Source organism: Hemiscyllium ocellatum, chromosome 25 (assembly GCF_020745735.1).
Source record: "Hemiscyllium ocellatum isolate sHemOce1 chromosome 25, sHemOce1.pat.X.cur, whole genome shotgun sequence".
Classification (NCBI taxonomy): domain Eukaryota; kingdom Metazoa; phylum Chordata; class Chondrichthyes; order Orectolobiformes; family Hemiscylliidae; genus Hemiscyllium; species Hemiscyllium ocellatum.
This window is the reverse complement of record NC_083425.1, coordinates 4,646,508-4,664,743: the sequence shown is the minus strand read 5'-3', so window position 1 is coordinate 4,664,743 and position 18,236 is coordinate 4,646,508. Positions and strand designations below refer to the sequence as shown.

At 46.1% G+C, this 18,236-nt stretch overlaps 1 protein-coding gene across 2 annotated transcripts in view; it reads right to left on the bottom strand.

The window, feature by feature from the left end:
* The window catches only part of stxbp4 (syntaxin binding protein 4), a 271,436-nt gene that overhangs the window by 35,072 nt on the left and 218,128 nt on the right, over positions 1-18,236 (bottom strand). For both annotated transcript variants that reach the window (XM_060844429.1, XM_060844430.1), the window contains one exon: positions 12,247-12,395. In XM_060844429.1, the coding sequence (XP_060700412.1) occupies positions 12,247-12,395 (149 nt within the window). The remainder of the gene's footprint in view (positions 1-12,246; positions 12,396-18,236) is intronic.

The following is an 18,236-nucleotide window of genomic DNA, read 5'->3' as shown; positions in this document are numbered from 1 at the left end:
CTGATATTGGAAAAGGATGATAACTTTCGTCCCTTCAAAATACCTTTTATTCTTAGTCTGAAGTTTTGAAATTCTGTATTCCCATGCTAATCTATGCCCATTCTGTATGAACATTTAAAGTATCTGTACCGAACATGGCACTGAGAGGCAACATTACAAATGTTTCACTTGAATGCACGTGACAATCCAGGTGATTCTATTCTATCCGAATGCCCCTGTAACGCACCTTGGGGAAGTTCGTGATGGAAAACATTCGATATAAATAGAGGGTGTTATTGTAGGGCCTCAGAGATGACAGCAATACGGAATGGAGTGACTTTAAAAACAAAGGAGCAGAATGGTAAACTCCAGTTGTTGGCACACTAACTGCAGCTCCAGGCTCCAGGACAACCTGGTGATGGGTGATTGGGATTTGGTGCAAGCTCGGATATGGTGAAGGGAGCTTCAAACAAACTCACTGAGTTAACTGCAGAGACCAGCAAACATTTCAAATTTAAATAGAACCTTCAATATTGGAAAATGTTCAGTGGGTCAGTGCTGAGGGAGTGCTGCACTGTCAGAGGGTCAGTGCTGAGGGAGTGCTGCACTGTCAGAGGGTCAGTGCTGAGGGAGTGCTGCACTGTCGGAGGGTCAGTGCTGAGGGAGTGCTGCACTGTCGGAGGGTCAGTGCTGAGGGAGTGCTGCACTGTCAGAGGGTCAATGCTGAGGGAGTGCTGCACTGTCAGAGGGTCAGTGCTGAGGGAGTGCTGCACTGTCGGAGGGTCAGTGCTGAGGGAGTGCCGCACTGTCAGAGGGTCAGTACTGAGGGACTGCCACACTGTCAGAGGGTCAGTGCTGAGGGAGTGCCACACTGTCAGAGGGTCAGTGCTGAGGGAATGCCGCACTGTCAGAGGGTCAGTGCTGAGGGAGTGGGCACTGTCGGAGGGTCAGTGCAGAGGGAGTGCCACACGATCATAGGGCCTATGCTGAGGGAGTGCTGCACCTTTGTTCGTGCTGTCTTTCAGGTGAGATGTTGAAGTAAGTGTCTCTCTGCCCTCTCAGAGGGGAGTTGGCGTTGTTGTGGTGATGTCGCTGAGTAAATGATTTGAGACCATGACACCTGCTATAATGTAAATTCTATTAATGATAACCGGTAATGGAAACCTACTCTCTATAATGGAGACTATGACACTATTATCAATTGCCACAAAAATCCATCTGGTTTGCTAACAACGTAAGGAAGTCTGCCAAATCCCTTTGCAGGTAGCCCTGCCTGTGACTCCGGAACCTCAGCAAGGTGGCTGACTCTTAACCGCTCTCTGAAATAACTTGACAAACCATTCAGTTCATGGGCAATTGACACAGACAGTTATTGCTGGCCTTACCAGCTCAAATCCCATGAAAAGAGAAAAGGAAAATAAGGCAGATATAAATATCACACAGTCACCATTCGAAGACAAGTGGTTACGTTCTCCTTGGCGAACATTTATCCCTCAACTAATGTTACAGAGGTAGCTGATCCGATCATTATCAAACTGCGTTGGCTGTGCATTCCTGCATTACTACAGTGACTATATTTCACATACACTTTATGGACTGCAATGCGCTTGGAATAACTTGAGGTTATAAATGCAAGTCTGTCTTTCTTTCAATCTACAACCTGACCTGAGGAAAGTGAATGAATTCATCTTATGTGTTCTATACTTAACACATTTCCATATTTCCAAGTTCTCACTACCTAAAAGCCTAATGATGGCTGGAAGGTCAGTGATTCACTATGTCGGGGATTCCCACCTCTGTGGGGTCTCGCTGCTAGCTGATGTAGTCTGTATAGTTAAATCGACGTTGTAAAGGGCAGACATGAGGGATGGGAGCTGACAGTGATTTCGGCCGAGGTAGGAGAACTGTACAAAGATTTTAAAGTTAAACAAATACGCTCCCTGGTAACATTTGCAAATAAGAAACATTCCTGCTGAACCTTAGCCATGGAGCAATGTAGCTTCTCCTTTAGAAAACAAATTCTGATCGAATTCCTAATATTGTGAGAACTACAGGAAGGTTCCATTTCAACACTCTGAGAAAATTTTACACAACTATGAGGAGATTGGGGGCGGGTGATGTGGGGAGGTGGTGCTAGTCTTTACTAACCTCCTGGTTGACTTTACCACCTGGAGTCTAGCTGCACTACATGATACCTCAGGGCCTGTTCTTCATCACTATTAGAGAGCAGGACGTCTGCCTCCAAGTGTCAGGGAATCTGAGCCCCTCCAGCTGCCAGCCAATCCAGCAACACCAGACGTAGCCACTGCTGGCCTGGGGATTGGGGTGGGACACTGAGATTTTGAGGTCAGTGGTCGAGACAAAGCAGTGATGGTAGCTTTGAGGAGTGGCAGCATCAAGGGCATGCTGTTCCTGGTGGGCACAGGAGACATACAGTCATAGAGTCATAGAGACGTACAGCATGGAAACAGACTCTTCAGTCCAACCCATCCATGCCGACCAGACATCCCAACCCAATCTAGTCCCACCTGCCAGCACCCGGCCCATATCCCTCCAAACCCTTCCTATTTATATACCGATCCAGATGCCTCTTAAATGTTGCAATTGTACCAGCCTCCACCACATCCTCTGGCAGTTCATTTCATACACGTACCACCCTCTGCGTGAAAATGTTGCCCCTTAGGTCCCATTTATATCTTTCCCCTCTCACCCTAAACCTATGCCCTCTAGTTCTGGATTCCCTCACCACAGGGAAAAGACTTTATTTATTTTTCTCATCTATCCATCTCGTAATTTTGTAAACCTCCAAAAGGAAAACAGCCCCAGCCTGTTCGGCCTCTCCCTATGGCTCAAATCTTCCAATCCTGGCAACATCCTTGTAAATCTTTTTTGAACCCTTTCAAGTTTCACATCTTTCCGATAGGAAGGAAACCAGAATTGCACGCAATATTCCAACGGTGGTCTAACCAATGTCCTGTACAGCTGCAACATGACCTCCCAACTCCTGTACTCAATACTCTGACCAATAAAGGAAAGCATAACAAATGCCCTCTTCACTATCCTATCTACATGTGACTCCACTTTCAAGGAGCTATGAACCTGCACTCCGAGGACTCTTTGTTCAGTAACACTCCCTAGGACCTTACCATTAAGTGTCTAAGTCCTGCTAAGATTTGCTTTCCCAAAATGCAGCACCTCGCATTTATCTGAATTAAACTCCATCTGCCACTTCTCAGCCCATTGGCCCATCTGGTCCAGATCCTGTTGTAATCTGAGGTAACCCTCTTCGCTGTCCACTAAACCTCCAATTTTGGTGGCATCTGCAAACTTACTAACTGTACTCTTATGCTTGCATCCAAATCATTTATGTAATTGGCAAAAAGTAGAGGGCCCAGCACCGATCCTTGTGGCACTCCACTGGTCACAGGCCTCTAGTCTGAAAAACAACCCTCCACCACCACCCTCTGTCTTCTACCTTTGAGCCAGTTCTGTATCCAAATGGCTAGTTCTCCCTTTATTCCATGAGATCTAACCTTGCTAACCAATCTCCCATGGGGAACCTTGTCAAACGCTTTACTGAAGTCCATATAGATCACATCTACTGCTCTGCCCTCATCAATCCTCTTTGTTACTTCTTCAAAAAACTCAAATCAAGTTTGTGAGACATGATTTCCCACACACAAAACCATGTTGACTATCTCAAATCAGTCCTTGCCTTTCCAAATACATGTACATCCTGTCCCTCAGGATTCCCTCTAATAACATGCCCACCACCGAGGTCAGGCTCACCGGTCTATAGTTCCCTGACTTGTCCTTACCACCCTTCTTAAACAGTGGCATCACGTTAGCCAACCTCCAGTCTTCTGGCACCTCACCTGTGACTATCGATGATACAAATATCTCAGCAAGAGGCCCTATAATCACTTCTCTAGCTTCCCACAGAGTCCTAGGGTACACTTGAACAGGTCTGGGGGATTTATCCACTTTTATACATTTCAAGACATCCAGCACTTCCTCCTCTGTAATATGGACATTTTGCAAGATGTCACCATCTATTTTGCTACTTTCTATATCTTCCATATCCTTTTCCACAGTGAATACTGATATAAAATACTTGTTTCGTATCTCCCCCATTTTCTGCGGCTCCACACAAAGGCCGCCTTGCTGATCTTTGAGGGTCCCTATTCCCTTCCTAGTTATTCTTTTGTCCTTAATGTATTTGTAAAAACCCTTTGGATCCTCCTTAATTCTATTTGCAAAAGCTATCTTATATCTCCTTTTTGCCCTCCTGATTTCCTATTAAGTATACTCCTACTGCCTTTATACTCTCCTAAAGATTCACTCCATCTATCCTGTCTATACCTGATATATGCTTCCTTCTTTTTCTTAACCAAACTCTCAATTTCTTTCGTCATCCAGCATTCCCTATACCTACCAGCTTTTTCTTTCACCCACCCTGACAGGAATATAGTTTCTCTGGATTCTTGTTATCTCATTTCTGAAGGCTTCCCATTTTCCAGCCACCCCTTTACCTGCGAACATCTGTCCAACAACTTACCCAAATGGGCCAGCTTTAATTTCTTTCTGTCTTTCAGCCCAGCTGCTGCAGATGGGGACTGGTCAGCATGTGTACATTATAGTGATGGAGGTAGAATGAGATCTTTAAGATCTTCTTGTGTCCTGACCAGAGGGAAGGATGTTAGAATAGCTATCTCAGAAACAGATGGAATATGTCTTTTTAGCCCAGTACTATGTTGCTCTTATCAGAGCTGTGAGACTGTGAGCTTGAGCATCAATTTCTCTCTGCACTCTGGAGGCTCCCTGCCTCTATTCCTGATGTAGGGCTTTTGCCCGGAATGTGGATTTCCCTGCTCCTCGGATGCTGCCTGACCTGCCGTGCTTTCCCAGCACCACACTGATCTAAAAACAAGAGCTTGAGTGTTACCCTAACGAGTTGAGCTTAGCTTGTCCAGATGTAGCAGTGCAGTACTGAGCGAGTGCTTCAGAACAGACATTCAAAGCCCAAGGGAAGTCCCGAGCTGCCTTCTGGATGATGCTGTTAGTATGAGAGGAGCCAGCATTCCTACGTCAGCCACCCTCAGAAACAGATTAAACTGAACACTTACCCAGTTGCAATTTGAGAGATCCTGCTACAGTTTTTGCCAATGTAACAGCAGTGACTGCACCAAAAGGTAATTAGTTTGACACTAATTGCTGACTGTTGTGATTAAACGCCATAAAAGTTCAAGTCCTCTTTGTAAATCAGTGTATGAGGAAAGCACTGTTCTGGGCAGTGGAGCCAGCAGCGTACTCTAGCTGGGCCTGAGCTGCTGCCAGCTCAGTCTGGGAGCTGCTATCCCTGTTATACTGCAGCAATGCTCTTCCTCACACTCCACAGGCCACCTGAAGCTGACAGGCCTTTTTCCCTGGAGGGTGCTCTTCTCCGGTAAAAGCTCATTGCTGTATGTTCCAAGTAGTGGGGTCGAGGCATCTGTCTCTGACTATAATGGAGGGAACTGTCTGATGAGCAAACTATTCTGCTCTGATCAAATTTTATTCTCCCACCCCTCTCCTATCACGTTTCTCAGCTGCATGCGGCCTGCTGTCTTAGAGCTCGGTATGTGTTTCTGCCTTCCTCACAACCAGCATCGAAACAGAGGAGAAGGACTTAACCCCCAGCACGGTGGCTCAGTGGTTAGCACTGCTGCCTCACAGCGCCAGGGACCCGGGTTTGATTCCAGCCTCAGGCGACTGTCTGTGTGGAGTTTGTACATTCTCCCTGTGTCTGCGTGGGTTTCCTCCGGGTGCTCCGGTTTCCTCCCACAGTCCAAAGGTGTGCAGGTTCGGTGAATTGGCCATGCTAAACTGCCCGTAGTGTTAGGTGGATTAGTCAGGGGTAAATATAAGAGGGTGGGTTTCTCTCCGAAGGGCCTGTTTCCACATTGTAGAGAATCTAATCTCTGTCCTGTACCGACTCCCAAAACCCTGTCAGCCTTACAAAAACCCTCTTCTGCTCTGCGATCAGTCCTCACTCACTCTCTGACGTTCTTCATCATTTGCTCTATCTCACTCTCCAATTACCTTCACTATCTAGTCTGGATTCTATCCCTCGTAAATCTTCCTTTTTTTAACATAATGTCAAGGGATGTGGGTGTTGGTTTGAAGTGCAATGTGTCTTGCCCATCCCTGGATTGCCCTCAGACTGAATGGCTTGTTGGCCATTTCAGATGTCAGTTAAGAGTCAAGCCCCTTTCTGTGGATCTACAGTCTCCTGTAGGCCAGACCACAGCAGGAAGGCAGATTCCTTTCCCTAAAAGATCATTACTGAACCAAATGGATTTTTATGATAATCAATGATATTTCAGGTACCGAGACTAGTTTTATATTGTAGATTTATTAATTGTTCAGCAGCAGCAGTTTAGCTTGGATCTCTGGATTACCAGAGTTGAAAAATGTGGTGTTGGAAAAACACAGCAGGCCAGGCAGCATCCGAGGAGCAGGAGAATCTCCCTGAAGAAGGGCTTATGCCCGAAACGTCAATTCCCCTGCTCCTCGGATGCTGCCTGGCCTGCTGTGTTTTTCCAGCACCACATTTTTCAACTCTGGTCTCCAACATCTTCTCACTTTCTCCTCTCTGGATTACCAGTCCAGCAACATTATTATTCCCCCTCCACTGCTTAGTCCATATTGTTCCCTTAAATCCTCTATCCTGCCTGCTCAGTACAACTCCATCTTTCACTCCATCTCTTCAATGCCCTTCTCTTTGGGATGTTTACTCCACTGAAACTTGTCGCTCACACGTCACTTGCTGCTCTAATTCACAGCTTGTCTGAAGCTGAGCAGGTCTCGCTCTCTGCTTTCAGCATCCTTGTGGTCTGAGAGCTGTTATTGATGGCTTTTCACACATCTCCAAGACACAGTGACACAGTGGAGCAAGGACAAGGGGCAAGCTGCAAGAATGACCTCACCTGGTTCAGGGACTAAATCTATACCATCAACATTATTAAACACCATGCTCTTGGCCAACAAAACTAAGTGGCACTCCAGGAACCTCTGAGTTAGTTTGGAAATACAGTCGTTGATTTGAATACAGTGTGTAATGAGGAAGTTTACTAGGCTTCAGGACAATGATGTCAGGAAAATAAACATTGGGCATTTAAAAAAAAACATAATTTCACAATAAATGACGGAAGAACTGCCTTGATTGAGGAGGAGGCCATTCAGCCCTTCAAAGCTGTTCTGATACTCAATCAGATCATGGCTCATATGTACCTTGATTACACATCATGGAATCCCTACAGTGTGAAAGCAGGCCAATTGTCTACACCAATCCTCCAAAGAGCATCCCACCCAGACCCACCCCATCCCTGTAACCCTGCAGTTCCATGGCTAACCCACTTCACCTACATATCCCTGGACACCATGGGCAACTCCTCCCTGCCTATCCACCGAATCTGCAAGTCTTTGGACTGTGGGAGGAAACCAGAGCACCCGGAGGAAACCCATGCAGACACGAGGAGAATGTGCAAACTCCACACAGACAGTCGCCTGAGGCTGGATTCAAACCCGGGTCCCTGGCACCGTGCCATCATGCTGCCCGATTGCTTCAGCTCTGTATCTCTTGAAAGTCTTGCTTTAGGAGAATCTGTCATCTTGCACAAGTAGCATTTTCAGCATTGCAAAATGTCCCAGGGCATTTCACAAGCATCAGGTTATCGAAGAAAATGTGATCCAGGGCCACAGAAGGAGAAATGAACACAAATGATCAAAGGCTTAGGGATTACCTTAAAGAAGGGGAGAGGTGTGGAGGCAGTGAGGTTTAGTCAGGCACTTTACAACCTTCTGAACTTAATATTGAGGGAGACCCATTCCTTCGCTTGCTTTTAGCTGTACTTGTTATATTCACTGTCACCATGTCCTCTCTGCCCTCCCCCTAACCCACTCCAGTGTGACTGTCTGTCCTTTCCAGTCCAGCTGTTAGACGCGGCATTATCGGACTGTTCTCCCATTCTGATCACTTAATCTGAATTATCAACATCCTTTCTCCCCCAGCACGCTACACTTTAAGCCCCCTCCCCAAGTATAGCATAAATCCTCCCGTTCCATACTTCATGTCAGCTCTGATGAAGAGTCATCAGACTCAACGTTATCTTGCTCCCTGGCCCACATTTGTTGTTTTCAGTAAAGATTCCAGTATCTAGAGTCAGTCAAGGATTGTTAAAGACAGAACCTTGGTCGAGTTGTGAATACTGATCTTTTGTTCAGGTGTAAGGGCCAGCCGTGAAGTCCAGGCGTAGGGCTCAGTACTGTTGCAAGCTCAAATTTTGGGATCATAACTTCAGAGTCCATCCCCTCCCCTTCGCACTCTCAGATATCACTAAGAAGTCACACAACAACGTTTCAGCCTTGAAATGCAGTCACAGTGGAAAAAGGTTGGGGAGCACAGGATTGAAAAGGTATGTTGTTAGGGTGAGACAAGGGAATGGAGCCTCACATGCAACCTGAGTAGTGTAATTTTATGCTGAACATTTCATATTGTAGAATAATAACTCCTATTTAATTGTGTGCAGTTAATTGTTTTTTCAAGTGCAGCACTAGTAAATCTTCAAGGAGAAAGTGAGGTCTACAGATACTGGAGATCAGAGCTGAAAATGTGTTGCTGGAAAAGCAACACACGTGTTGCTGATTCCTGAAGAAGGGCTTATGCCCGAAATGTCGAATCTCTTGCTTCTTGGATGCTGCCTGACCTGCTGCGCTTTTCCAGCAACACATTTTCAACAAATCTGTCCTTGCCTGGGACCTGGACAGTCCAACATTGGGATCTGATCTCACATCTATTAGCCTGGTCACCTTTGAAGGCCACCACAGTGTGAGCTTGGGTAAGAGCAAACTGTGGAGAGTAAGCTGTTCTTTCAGAAATTAGTTCTGTAAAGTATGGTGGCACCAATCTCACTTTTTTTTATCTCGCTAGCCAAAACCGTTTCACTTTGTGTCAAGTAAAACAACAGTTGGTGGCAATGAAGCTGCCTCCATTCTCTCTGGGTCTAGCTGAACTGGAACATTGGTATTCCCGTACATGAAAAATCCCAGAGGAATAGATCTGATGGCTGCACTCACACTGGATTGGATAGAATTCGGACAACATGAAGCTGGGTGGAAGTAAACTGTGGGGGGATGCAGAGGTGTTTCAGTCTGATTTAGACACAGTGAGTGGGCAAATGCATGGCAGATGAAGTACAACTGTGAGGTTATCCATGTTGGTAGCAAAAACAGAAAGGCAGTTTCTCTGAATGGCAATAGATTGGGAAACAGGAAGGTGCTACAAGACCTGGGTGTCCTGAAGACAACTATGTAGGTGCAGTAGGCTGTGAAGAAAATAAGTGGTGTGTTCGTCTTCATGGTGAGAGGATCTGAGTACAGGGGCAGGGATGTCTTGCTGCAGATGTGCGAGACCACACCTGAAGTATTGTGTGCAGTTTTGGTCTCCTTACCTGAAGAAGGATGTTCTGGTGACGGAGGGAGTGCAGTGAGAATATATTAGACTGATTCCGAGCATGATAGGACTGACACATGAAGAGATGAAGGATCAGTTAGGACTGTGTTCACTGGATTTAGAAGAATGAGGAGGGTAGAGTATCTCATAGAAACCGATAAACTTTCAAAAATACTTGACAGAGAAATGCAGGAAGGATGTTTCTGATGACTGAGGAGTCCTGAACAGTCGTTGTAGTCAAAGAATATGGGTTGGCCATTTAGCACTGAGATGAGGAGAAACTTCTTCACCCGGAGACTGGAGAGCCTCCGGAGTTAACTGCCACAGGAAGCAGTTGAGGCCAATATATTAATGTTTTCATGAAGGAGTTAGAGATAGTTCTAATGCTATAGGTACAGAAATAGAGTCATCGAGATGTGCAACATGGAAACAGACCCTTTGGTCCAACTCGTCCATACTGACCAGATATCCTAATCTCATGTAGTCCCATTTGTCAGCACTGGCTCATATCTCTCCAAACCCTCCCTATTCATATATCCATCCAGATGCCTTTTAAATGTTGCAATTGTACCAGCCTCCACCACTTCCTCTGGCAGCTCATTCCATACACGTACCACCCTCTGTGTGAAAATGTTGCCCCTTAGGTCTCTCTTAAATCATTCCCTTCTCACCCTAAACCTACGCCCTCTAGTTCTGGACTCCCCCATCCCAGAGAAAAGATCTTGCCTATTTACCCTATCCATGCCCCTCATGATTCTATAAATCTCTATAAGGTCACCCCCTCAGCCTCTTACGCCCCAAGGAAAACAGCCCCAGCCTATTCAATCTCTCCCTATAGCTCAAATCCATCAACTCTGGCTACATTCTTGTAAATCTTTTCTGAACCCTTTCAAGTTTCACAATATCCTTGCTATAGGAGGAAGAACAGAACTGTACACAATCTTCTAAAAGTGGCTGAACCAATGTTGTGTACAGCTGCAACATGACCTTCCAACTCCTATACTCAATGCTCCATCCAATAAAGGAAAGCATACCTTCTTCACTATCCTGTCTACCTGCGACTTTCAAGGAACAATGACCCTGCAGGATCCTCCAAGATCTCTTTGATCAGTAACACTCCCCAGGACCTTACCATTAAGTGTATAAGTATGGCTAAAGGGATTAAAAGGTATGAGGAGAGAGCAGGAACAGGGGACTGAGTTAGATGATCAGCCATGATCACAGGCTCAAAGGGCCTTCTCCTGCTCCTAGTTTCTGTATTTTTATAGCCCAGGCTTTAGGCACAGGTTAACATGACATACAGCACAAATGGCCCACGCTGGGGTTTATGCTTTACATGAATCTCCTCCAATTCTCCCTCAAATGAGTTTCTCCTGATCTCAAGTATTCGCCTCAAACTCTTCTGTGTTAGCAGTTTGTACATTCTCTCCAATCTCTAGGTGAGACATTTCTCCTGGATTCCCTCCTGTGTTTCTTAATGGCCTCTAGTTATACTTTTCCTAAAATTGGAAACACTCCAAATACATGTACACTTATATATATTCCTACTATAGGAAGGATATTATTAAATTGGAGAGGGTTCAGAAAACATTGACCAGGATGTTGCTGAGACTGGAGAGTTTGAGTTATAAAAATAGGCTGGAGGGGCTGGGACCTTTCTCACTGGAGTGTAGGAGGTTGAGGGGTGACCTGATAGAGATTTATAAAATCATGAGGGGCATGGATCTGGTGAAGAGCTAAGGTCTTTTCCCTGCGGTAGAAGTGTTGAAAACTAGGGGCATATTGTTAAGGTGAGAGGAGAAAGATTTGAAGAGACTTGAGGGGCAGGTTTTTCGGAGGGCAGTCATTTGTGGAATGATCTGCCCAAGGAAGTGGTAGATGCAGGTACAGTTACAACATTTAAGAGTCATTTGTACAGGTACATGAATTAGAAAGGTTTAGAGGGATATGGGCCAAACACAGACAAGTGGGACTAGATTAGTTTGGGAAACTTGGTTGGCAAGGATGAGTTGGACCACAGGGCCTGTTTCTGTGCTCTATGATTCTATTAATTGATTCTATCAAAACCTTTCCTATCTTTCTACCGATACACCTTTTAAAAGAGAAGAGATCCAGCCTGCCAATCCTGTCCTGATGGACCTAACACCCGTGGCTCAACACTTTAACTCTCCCTCCCACTCCACCGAGGACATGCAGGTCCTTGGACTCCTCCACCAGCAGAACACAACAACACGACGGCTGGAGGAGGAGCGCCTCATCTTCCGCCTGGGAACCCTCCAACCACAAGGTATGAACTCAGCACCGCCCTCCTAACCTGCAATCCTCTTCCTGACCTCTCCGCCCCCACCCCACTCCGGCCTATCACCCTCACCTAGACCTCCTTCCACCTATCCCACCTCCATCGCCCCTCCCCCTAGTCCCTCCTCCCTACCCTTTATCTTAGCCTGCTTGGCTCTCTCTCTCTCTTGTTCCTGATGAAGGGCTTATGCTCGAAACGTCGAATTCTCTATTCCTGAGATGCTGCCTGGCCTGCTGTGCTTTGACCAGCAACACATTTGCAGCTGTGATCTCCAGCATCTGCAGACCTCATTTTTTACTCTAACACCCTTATAACCTGGTAAAACAGCAAGAAAGTAATATATTAGTAACTGTCCCACAATTGTGACCCCTAGTTTTAGATTCCTGCATTTAATTCGAATGGAATCTAGCAGTAATGATGTGAGACGACATGAGTTAGTGTAGAATTATAACTGGTTCACCAGTTAATTACTCACAGTCTGCTTCAATGATGGCACGAACAGATTTGACCAGTTCTTTGGCATCGGTGGAAAGCGAGGGTAGAGTTCTGGGTCCAGTACGACCAAGTCGGTCGAGGAGGTTCTGAGATGAAGGTGGTCCTGAAAATCTTCGGACTCCAATTCCACTGAACAGGAAGACAGAAACGAAAAGGAACCAACATTAATTTCTCTATCGTCATTCACCTCTCGCAACTACTCCCAGCTCACCCCTTCCCCTCCCAAATGGTAAAATAGTCTGGGGTTTATGCACTCAAGGGAAAAAGCCCAGCAGAACAAAACAGACTTTTCAACAGAACGGAGAGCTTAATACTGTGGATACTGAAAACCAGAAATGAAATGAAAAAATTCAGCAACCACTCAACAGGCCAGACAGGTTCTGTGGAGACAGAAAGAGTTAACATTTCAGGTCAAAAACTGTTCACTGGAACTGAAAAGTATTAGATGGGATGTAGAATAGTACAGCACAGTACAGGCCCTTCAGCCCTCGATGTTGTGCTGGCCTTTTATTCTACTTTAATCATACCCTTTATTGTACTATCATCCGTGTGCCTATCCAAGAGTCGCTTAAATGTCCTTAACGTCTCTGACTCTATCACCACCACTGGCAGTTCAGTCCACACACCCACCACCTTCTGTGTAAAGAACCTACCTCTAACAGCTCCCATAAACCTTCTTCCAATCACCTTAAAATTATGTCTTCTCGTGATAGCCATGGGAAAAATTCTCTGGCTATCCACTCTATCTATGCCTCTTAATATCTTGTACATTTCTATTAAGTTACCTCTCATCCTTCTTCGTTCCAATGAGAAAAGCCTTAGCTCCCACAACCTTTCTTCATAAGACATGCCCTCCAGTCTAGGCAGCATCCTGATAAATCTCCTCTGCACCCTCTCTAAAGCTTCCAAATCCTTCCTATAATGAGGTGACCAGAACTGAACACAATATTCCAACTGTGGTCGAACCAGGGTTTTATAGAGCTGCAGCATAACCTCACAGCTCTTAAACTCAATCCCCCTGTTAACGAAAGCCAACACACCATACGCCTTCTTAACAACCCTATCAACTTGGGTGGCAACTTTGCGGGATCTGTGGATGTGGATGCCAAGATCCCTCTGTTCCTCCACAATGCAATGAAATCTGCCTTTAATTCTGTAATCTGCATTCAAATTCGACCTTCCAAAATGAATCACTTCACACTTTTCCAGGTTGAACTCCATCTGCTACTTCTCAGCCCAGTTCTGCATCTTGTCAATGTCCCACTGCAACCTACAACAGCTCCCCACACCATCCACAACTCCACCAACCTTCATGTCATTGGCAAACTTACTAACTCCTTCATCCAAGTCATTTATAAAAATCATAAAGAGCAGACGTCCCATAACAGATCCCTGCAGAACATCACTGGTCACCAAGCTCCAGGCTGAATACTTTCCATCTACCGTCACCCTCTGTCTTCTATGGGCCAGCCAGTTCTGCATACAGACAGCCAGATTTCCCTGTATCCCATGTCTCCTTACTTTCTGAATGAGCCTATCTAACTTTATCAAAGAATTCAATAAGGCATGTGAAGCATGACCTGCCCCTCACAAAGCCATGCTGACTATCTCTAACCAGCTATGCTTTTCCAAGTAATCATAAATCCTGTCTCTCAGCATTCTTTCCAATAATTTGCCTACCACTGAAATAAGACTGACTGGTCTGTAATTCCCAGGATTATGCCTATTGCCTTTCTTGAACAAGGGAATAACATTTGCCACCCTCCAATCATCTGGCACTACTCCAGTGGACAGTGAGGACACAAAGATCATCACCAAAGGTGCAGCGATCTCTTCCTTCACTTCCTGTAGTAACCGAGGGTTTATCCCATCTGGCCCAGGGGACTTATCTATCCTCATGTTTTTCAAAATTTTCAGCACATCCTCCTTCTTAACATCAACCTGTTCTCACATATCAGTCTGTTTCACACAGTCCTTACAAAAACAAGGTCCCCCTCAATAGTGAATACTGAAGCAAAATATTCATTAAGGACCTCCCCAACGTCCTTCCACTCCAGGCAGAAGTTCCCTCCCTTATCCCTGATCACCCCTACCCTCACTCTGGCCATCCTCTTGATCCTCGCATAAGTGTGGAATGCCTTAGGGTTTTTCTTAATCCTACCCGCGAAAGCTTTTTCCTGCCCCCTTTAGGCTCTCCATGTCCATTCTTCAGTTTCTTCCTGGGCTGATCCTTCCTTCCTCAATCTGAAGTAAGCTTCCTTCTTCCTTTTGATTAGATATTCCACATCCCTTAACACCCAAGGGTCCTTCACCCTACCATCCCATCCTTGCCTCAGTGGGTCAAACCTATCTAGCACTATCGGCAAGTACTTCCTAAACAGCTTCCAAACTTGGGTCACACAGTTCCCTGAGAATATCTGCTCCCAATTTATGCTCCACGGTTCCTGCCAAACAGCATTGTAATTCCCCTTCCCCCAATTAAATACTTTCCCATACCATATGCTCCTATCCCTCTCTATGGCTATAGTAAAGGTCAGGGAGTTGTGATCACTATCACAGAAATGCCCTCCCACTGAGAGATCTCACATCTAGCATGGTTCTTTGCTCACACCTGACAAAAACTGCTCCATCCAAACTGTCTGCACAAAGGAGGTTCCAATCAACATCAGGGAAGTTGACGTCACCCATGACAACATTTTTTAACATTTTAAGCAACTACGACAAGGGAAGGAATGCCTGGGAGTGTCAATGATAGGACAGAGGGTGAATGGGCAGGTCCTGTCACCGTTGCTGCTCCTGGAGGCTGAGGGGTGACCTTGTAGAGGTTTATAAAATCTGAGGGGCATGGATAGGATAAATAGCAAAACTCTTTTCCCTGTGGTCGGGGAGCCCAGAACTAGAGGGCATAGCTTTAGGGTGAGAGGGGAAAGATTTAAAAGGGACCTAAGGGGCAAGTGTTTCACACAGAGGGTGGTGCGTGTGTGGAATGAGTTGCCAGAGGAAGTGGTTGGCATGATTACAACATTTAACGGGCATCTGGATGGGTATATAAATAATCAGCACTCTGAAAGCTAGTACTTCCAAATAAAGCTGTTGGACTGGAACCTGGTGTTGTGTGAGTTTTAACTTTGTCCACCCAAGTCCAACACTGGCTCCTCCGCATCATGAATAAGAAGGGTTTAGAGGGATATGTGCCCAGTGATGGCAAAGGGGACTAGATTAGGTTAGGATATCTGGTCAGCATGAATGAGTTGGACTGAAGGGTCTGTTTCCGTGCTGTACATCTCTATTACTGTGTTATTGGGCTCTGATGCACCCTCCTGTCTCCTGTGGAAGGCAGGCGCGAGAAAATGAAACAAAAAGACAATGGTACAAAGCAAAAGGAGGTGATTCTGATGAACAGTTATCAACGTGAAATTCCTATGTTCTTCCTTTCCCATTAAATATGAACTCAGAATTATAATGCTGATGTCTAAAGGCTGAGATTAATAGTGAATGAAGGAAGACAAACTACCAAACAAATAAATGTGAAGATGGTGAAAGGCGGGCTCCGAGTTTTAGGCCTCAGTCTCTCGGAAGACTTCGCGACGGCTGGTGGGTAAGTTTGGTCGTTTATTTAATAGTTGTAAATTTAAAGTTTTCCTTTAAAAAAGCGGTAGCAGACCCGGAAGGCGCGCTAGGTTACCTGGGTAAGGTTTTTTTTTCCTCCCCTTATTTAAAGGCGTAGGCGAGTCACCTGAGGCACTACACGAGTAGTGCCTCCCACCCTTCCACCTCCTCTAACCTAATTAATAAGACCAATTGTGACTAGCGGGTAAGTGCTGCATTTTCCTTGTTTGTTTCTTTAGATTTAGTTGGTTTTTGTTGTTTTTTTTAAGGAAAGCTTACTTTTAGAGGGATGGCAGTGCAGAGAGGGCAATGTTCCTCTTGCAACATGTATGAGGTGAGGGAAGCCATTAGCGTCCCTGCTGAGTACACTTGCAAGAAGTGCACCCATCTCCAGCTCCTCCAAACCCGTGTTAGGGAACTGGAGCTGGAGTTGGATGAACTGCGGATCATTCGGGAGGCAGAGGAGGTCATAGATCGGAGCTTTAGGCAAGTAGTTACTCCGAAAGTTCAAGATAGATGGGTGACAGTGAGGGGGAGTGGGAGGAGGAAGCCAGTGCAGGGACCCCCTGCGGTCATTCCCCTCAAGAACAAGTATACCGTTTTGGATGCTTGTGGGGGGGATGACTTACCAGGGGCAAGCAACGAGGTTCAGGCCTCTGGCACGGAGCCTGGCCCTGTTGCTCAGAAGGGTAGGGTGGAGAAAGGTAGAGCGATAGTTCTTGGGGACTCGATAGTGAGGGGTACAGACAGACGGTTTTGTGGGGGCGACAGGGACTCACGTTTGGTATGTTGCCTCCCAGGTGCAAGGGTACGTGATGTCGCTGATCGTGTTTTCCGGGTCCTTAAGGGGGAGGGGGAGCAGCCCCAGATCGTGGTCCACGTTGGCACCAACGATATAGGTAGGAAGAAGGGTGAGGATGTCAGACAGGCTTTCAGGGAGCTAGGTTGGAAGCTCAGAGTTAGAACAAACAGAGTTGTAGTCTCTGGTTTGTTACCCGTGCCACGTGATAGAGTGTCGAGGAATAGGGAGAGAGAGCAGTTAAATGCGTGGCTACAGGGATGGTGCAGGAGGGAGGGATTCCGGTTTCTGGACAACTGGGGTCCTTTCTGGGGAAGGTGGGACCTCTATAAAAAGGATGGGCTACACCTGAACCTGAGGGGCACCAGTGTCCTTGGGGGGAGGTTTGCTAGTGCTCTTTGGGAGGGTTTAAACTAACTCCGCGGGGGCATGGGAACCAGGACTGTAGCTTTAGGGTACAGGACCTTGAGTGTAGGGAGGTTAGGAATAATGCAGCGATCTCTAAGGAGGGTGCCTGTAACCAGAAAGGTGGATTGAAGTGTGTATACTTCAATGCCAGAAGTATAAGGAATAAGGTAGGTGAACTTGCAGCGTGGGTTGGTACCTGGGACTTCGATGTTGTGGCCATTACAGAGACGTGGGTAGAACAGGGACAAGAATGGCTGTTGCACGTTCCAGGGTTCAAATGTTTTAGTAGGATCAGACATGGGGGTAAAAAAGGGGGAGGCGTGGCATTACTTGTCAAAGACAGTATCACAACAGTGGAATGGACGATGGAAGAGGACTTGCCATCTGAGGTAGTTTGGGCTGAGGTTAGAAATAGGAAAGGTGAGGTCACCCTGTTAGGTGTTTTCTACAGGCCTCCTAATAGTCCTAGAGAAGTAGAGGATAATATTGCGAGGATGATTCAGGAAAAGAGTGAAGGTAGCAGGGTGGTTGTTATGGGGGACTTTAACTTCCCAGATATTGACTGGGAGAGCTATAGCTCGAGTTCATTAGATGGGTCGGTGTTTGTACAATGTGTGCAGGAGGGTTTCCTGACACAATATGTCGACAGGCCAACAAGAGGGGAGGCTATATTGGATTTGGTTCTAGGTAATGAACCAGGCCAGGTGTTAGACTTGGAGGTAGGTGAGCACTTCGGGGACAGTGACCACAACTCGGTGACTTTTACTTTAGTGATGGAGAGGGATAATCGTGCGCCGCAGGGCAAGAGCTATAGCTGGGGGCAGGGAAATTATGATGCAGTGAGGCATGACTTAGGTTGTGTGGATTGGAAAAACAGGCTTCAAGAGAAGAACACTAATGAGATGTGGGGATTGTTCAAGGAGCAGCTACTGCGTGTCCTCGATAGGTATGTACCAGTCAGGCATGGTGTAAAGGGCCTTGTGAGGCAGCCGTGGTTTAGTAAGGAATTGGAGTCCCTTGTGAAAGGGAAGAAGGCGGCATATGTAAAGATGAGGCGTGAAGGTTCAGTAGGGGCGATTGAGAGTTATAAGGTAGCCAGGAAGGATCTAAAGAGGGAGCTAAGAAAAGCGAGAAGGGGACATGAAAAGTCTTTA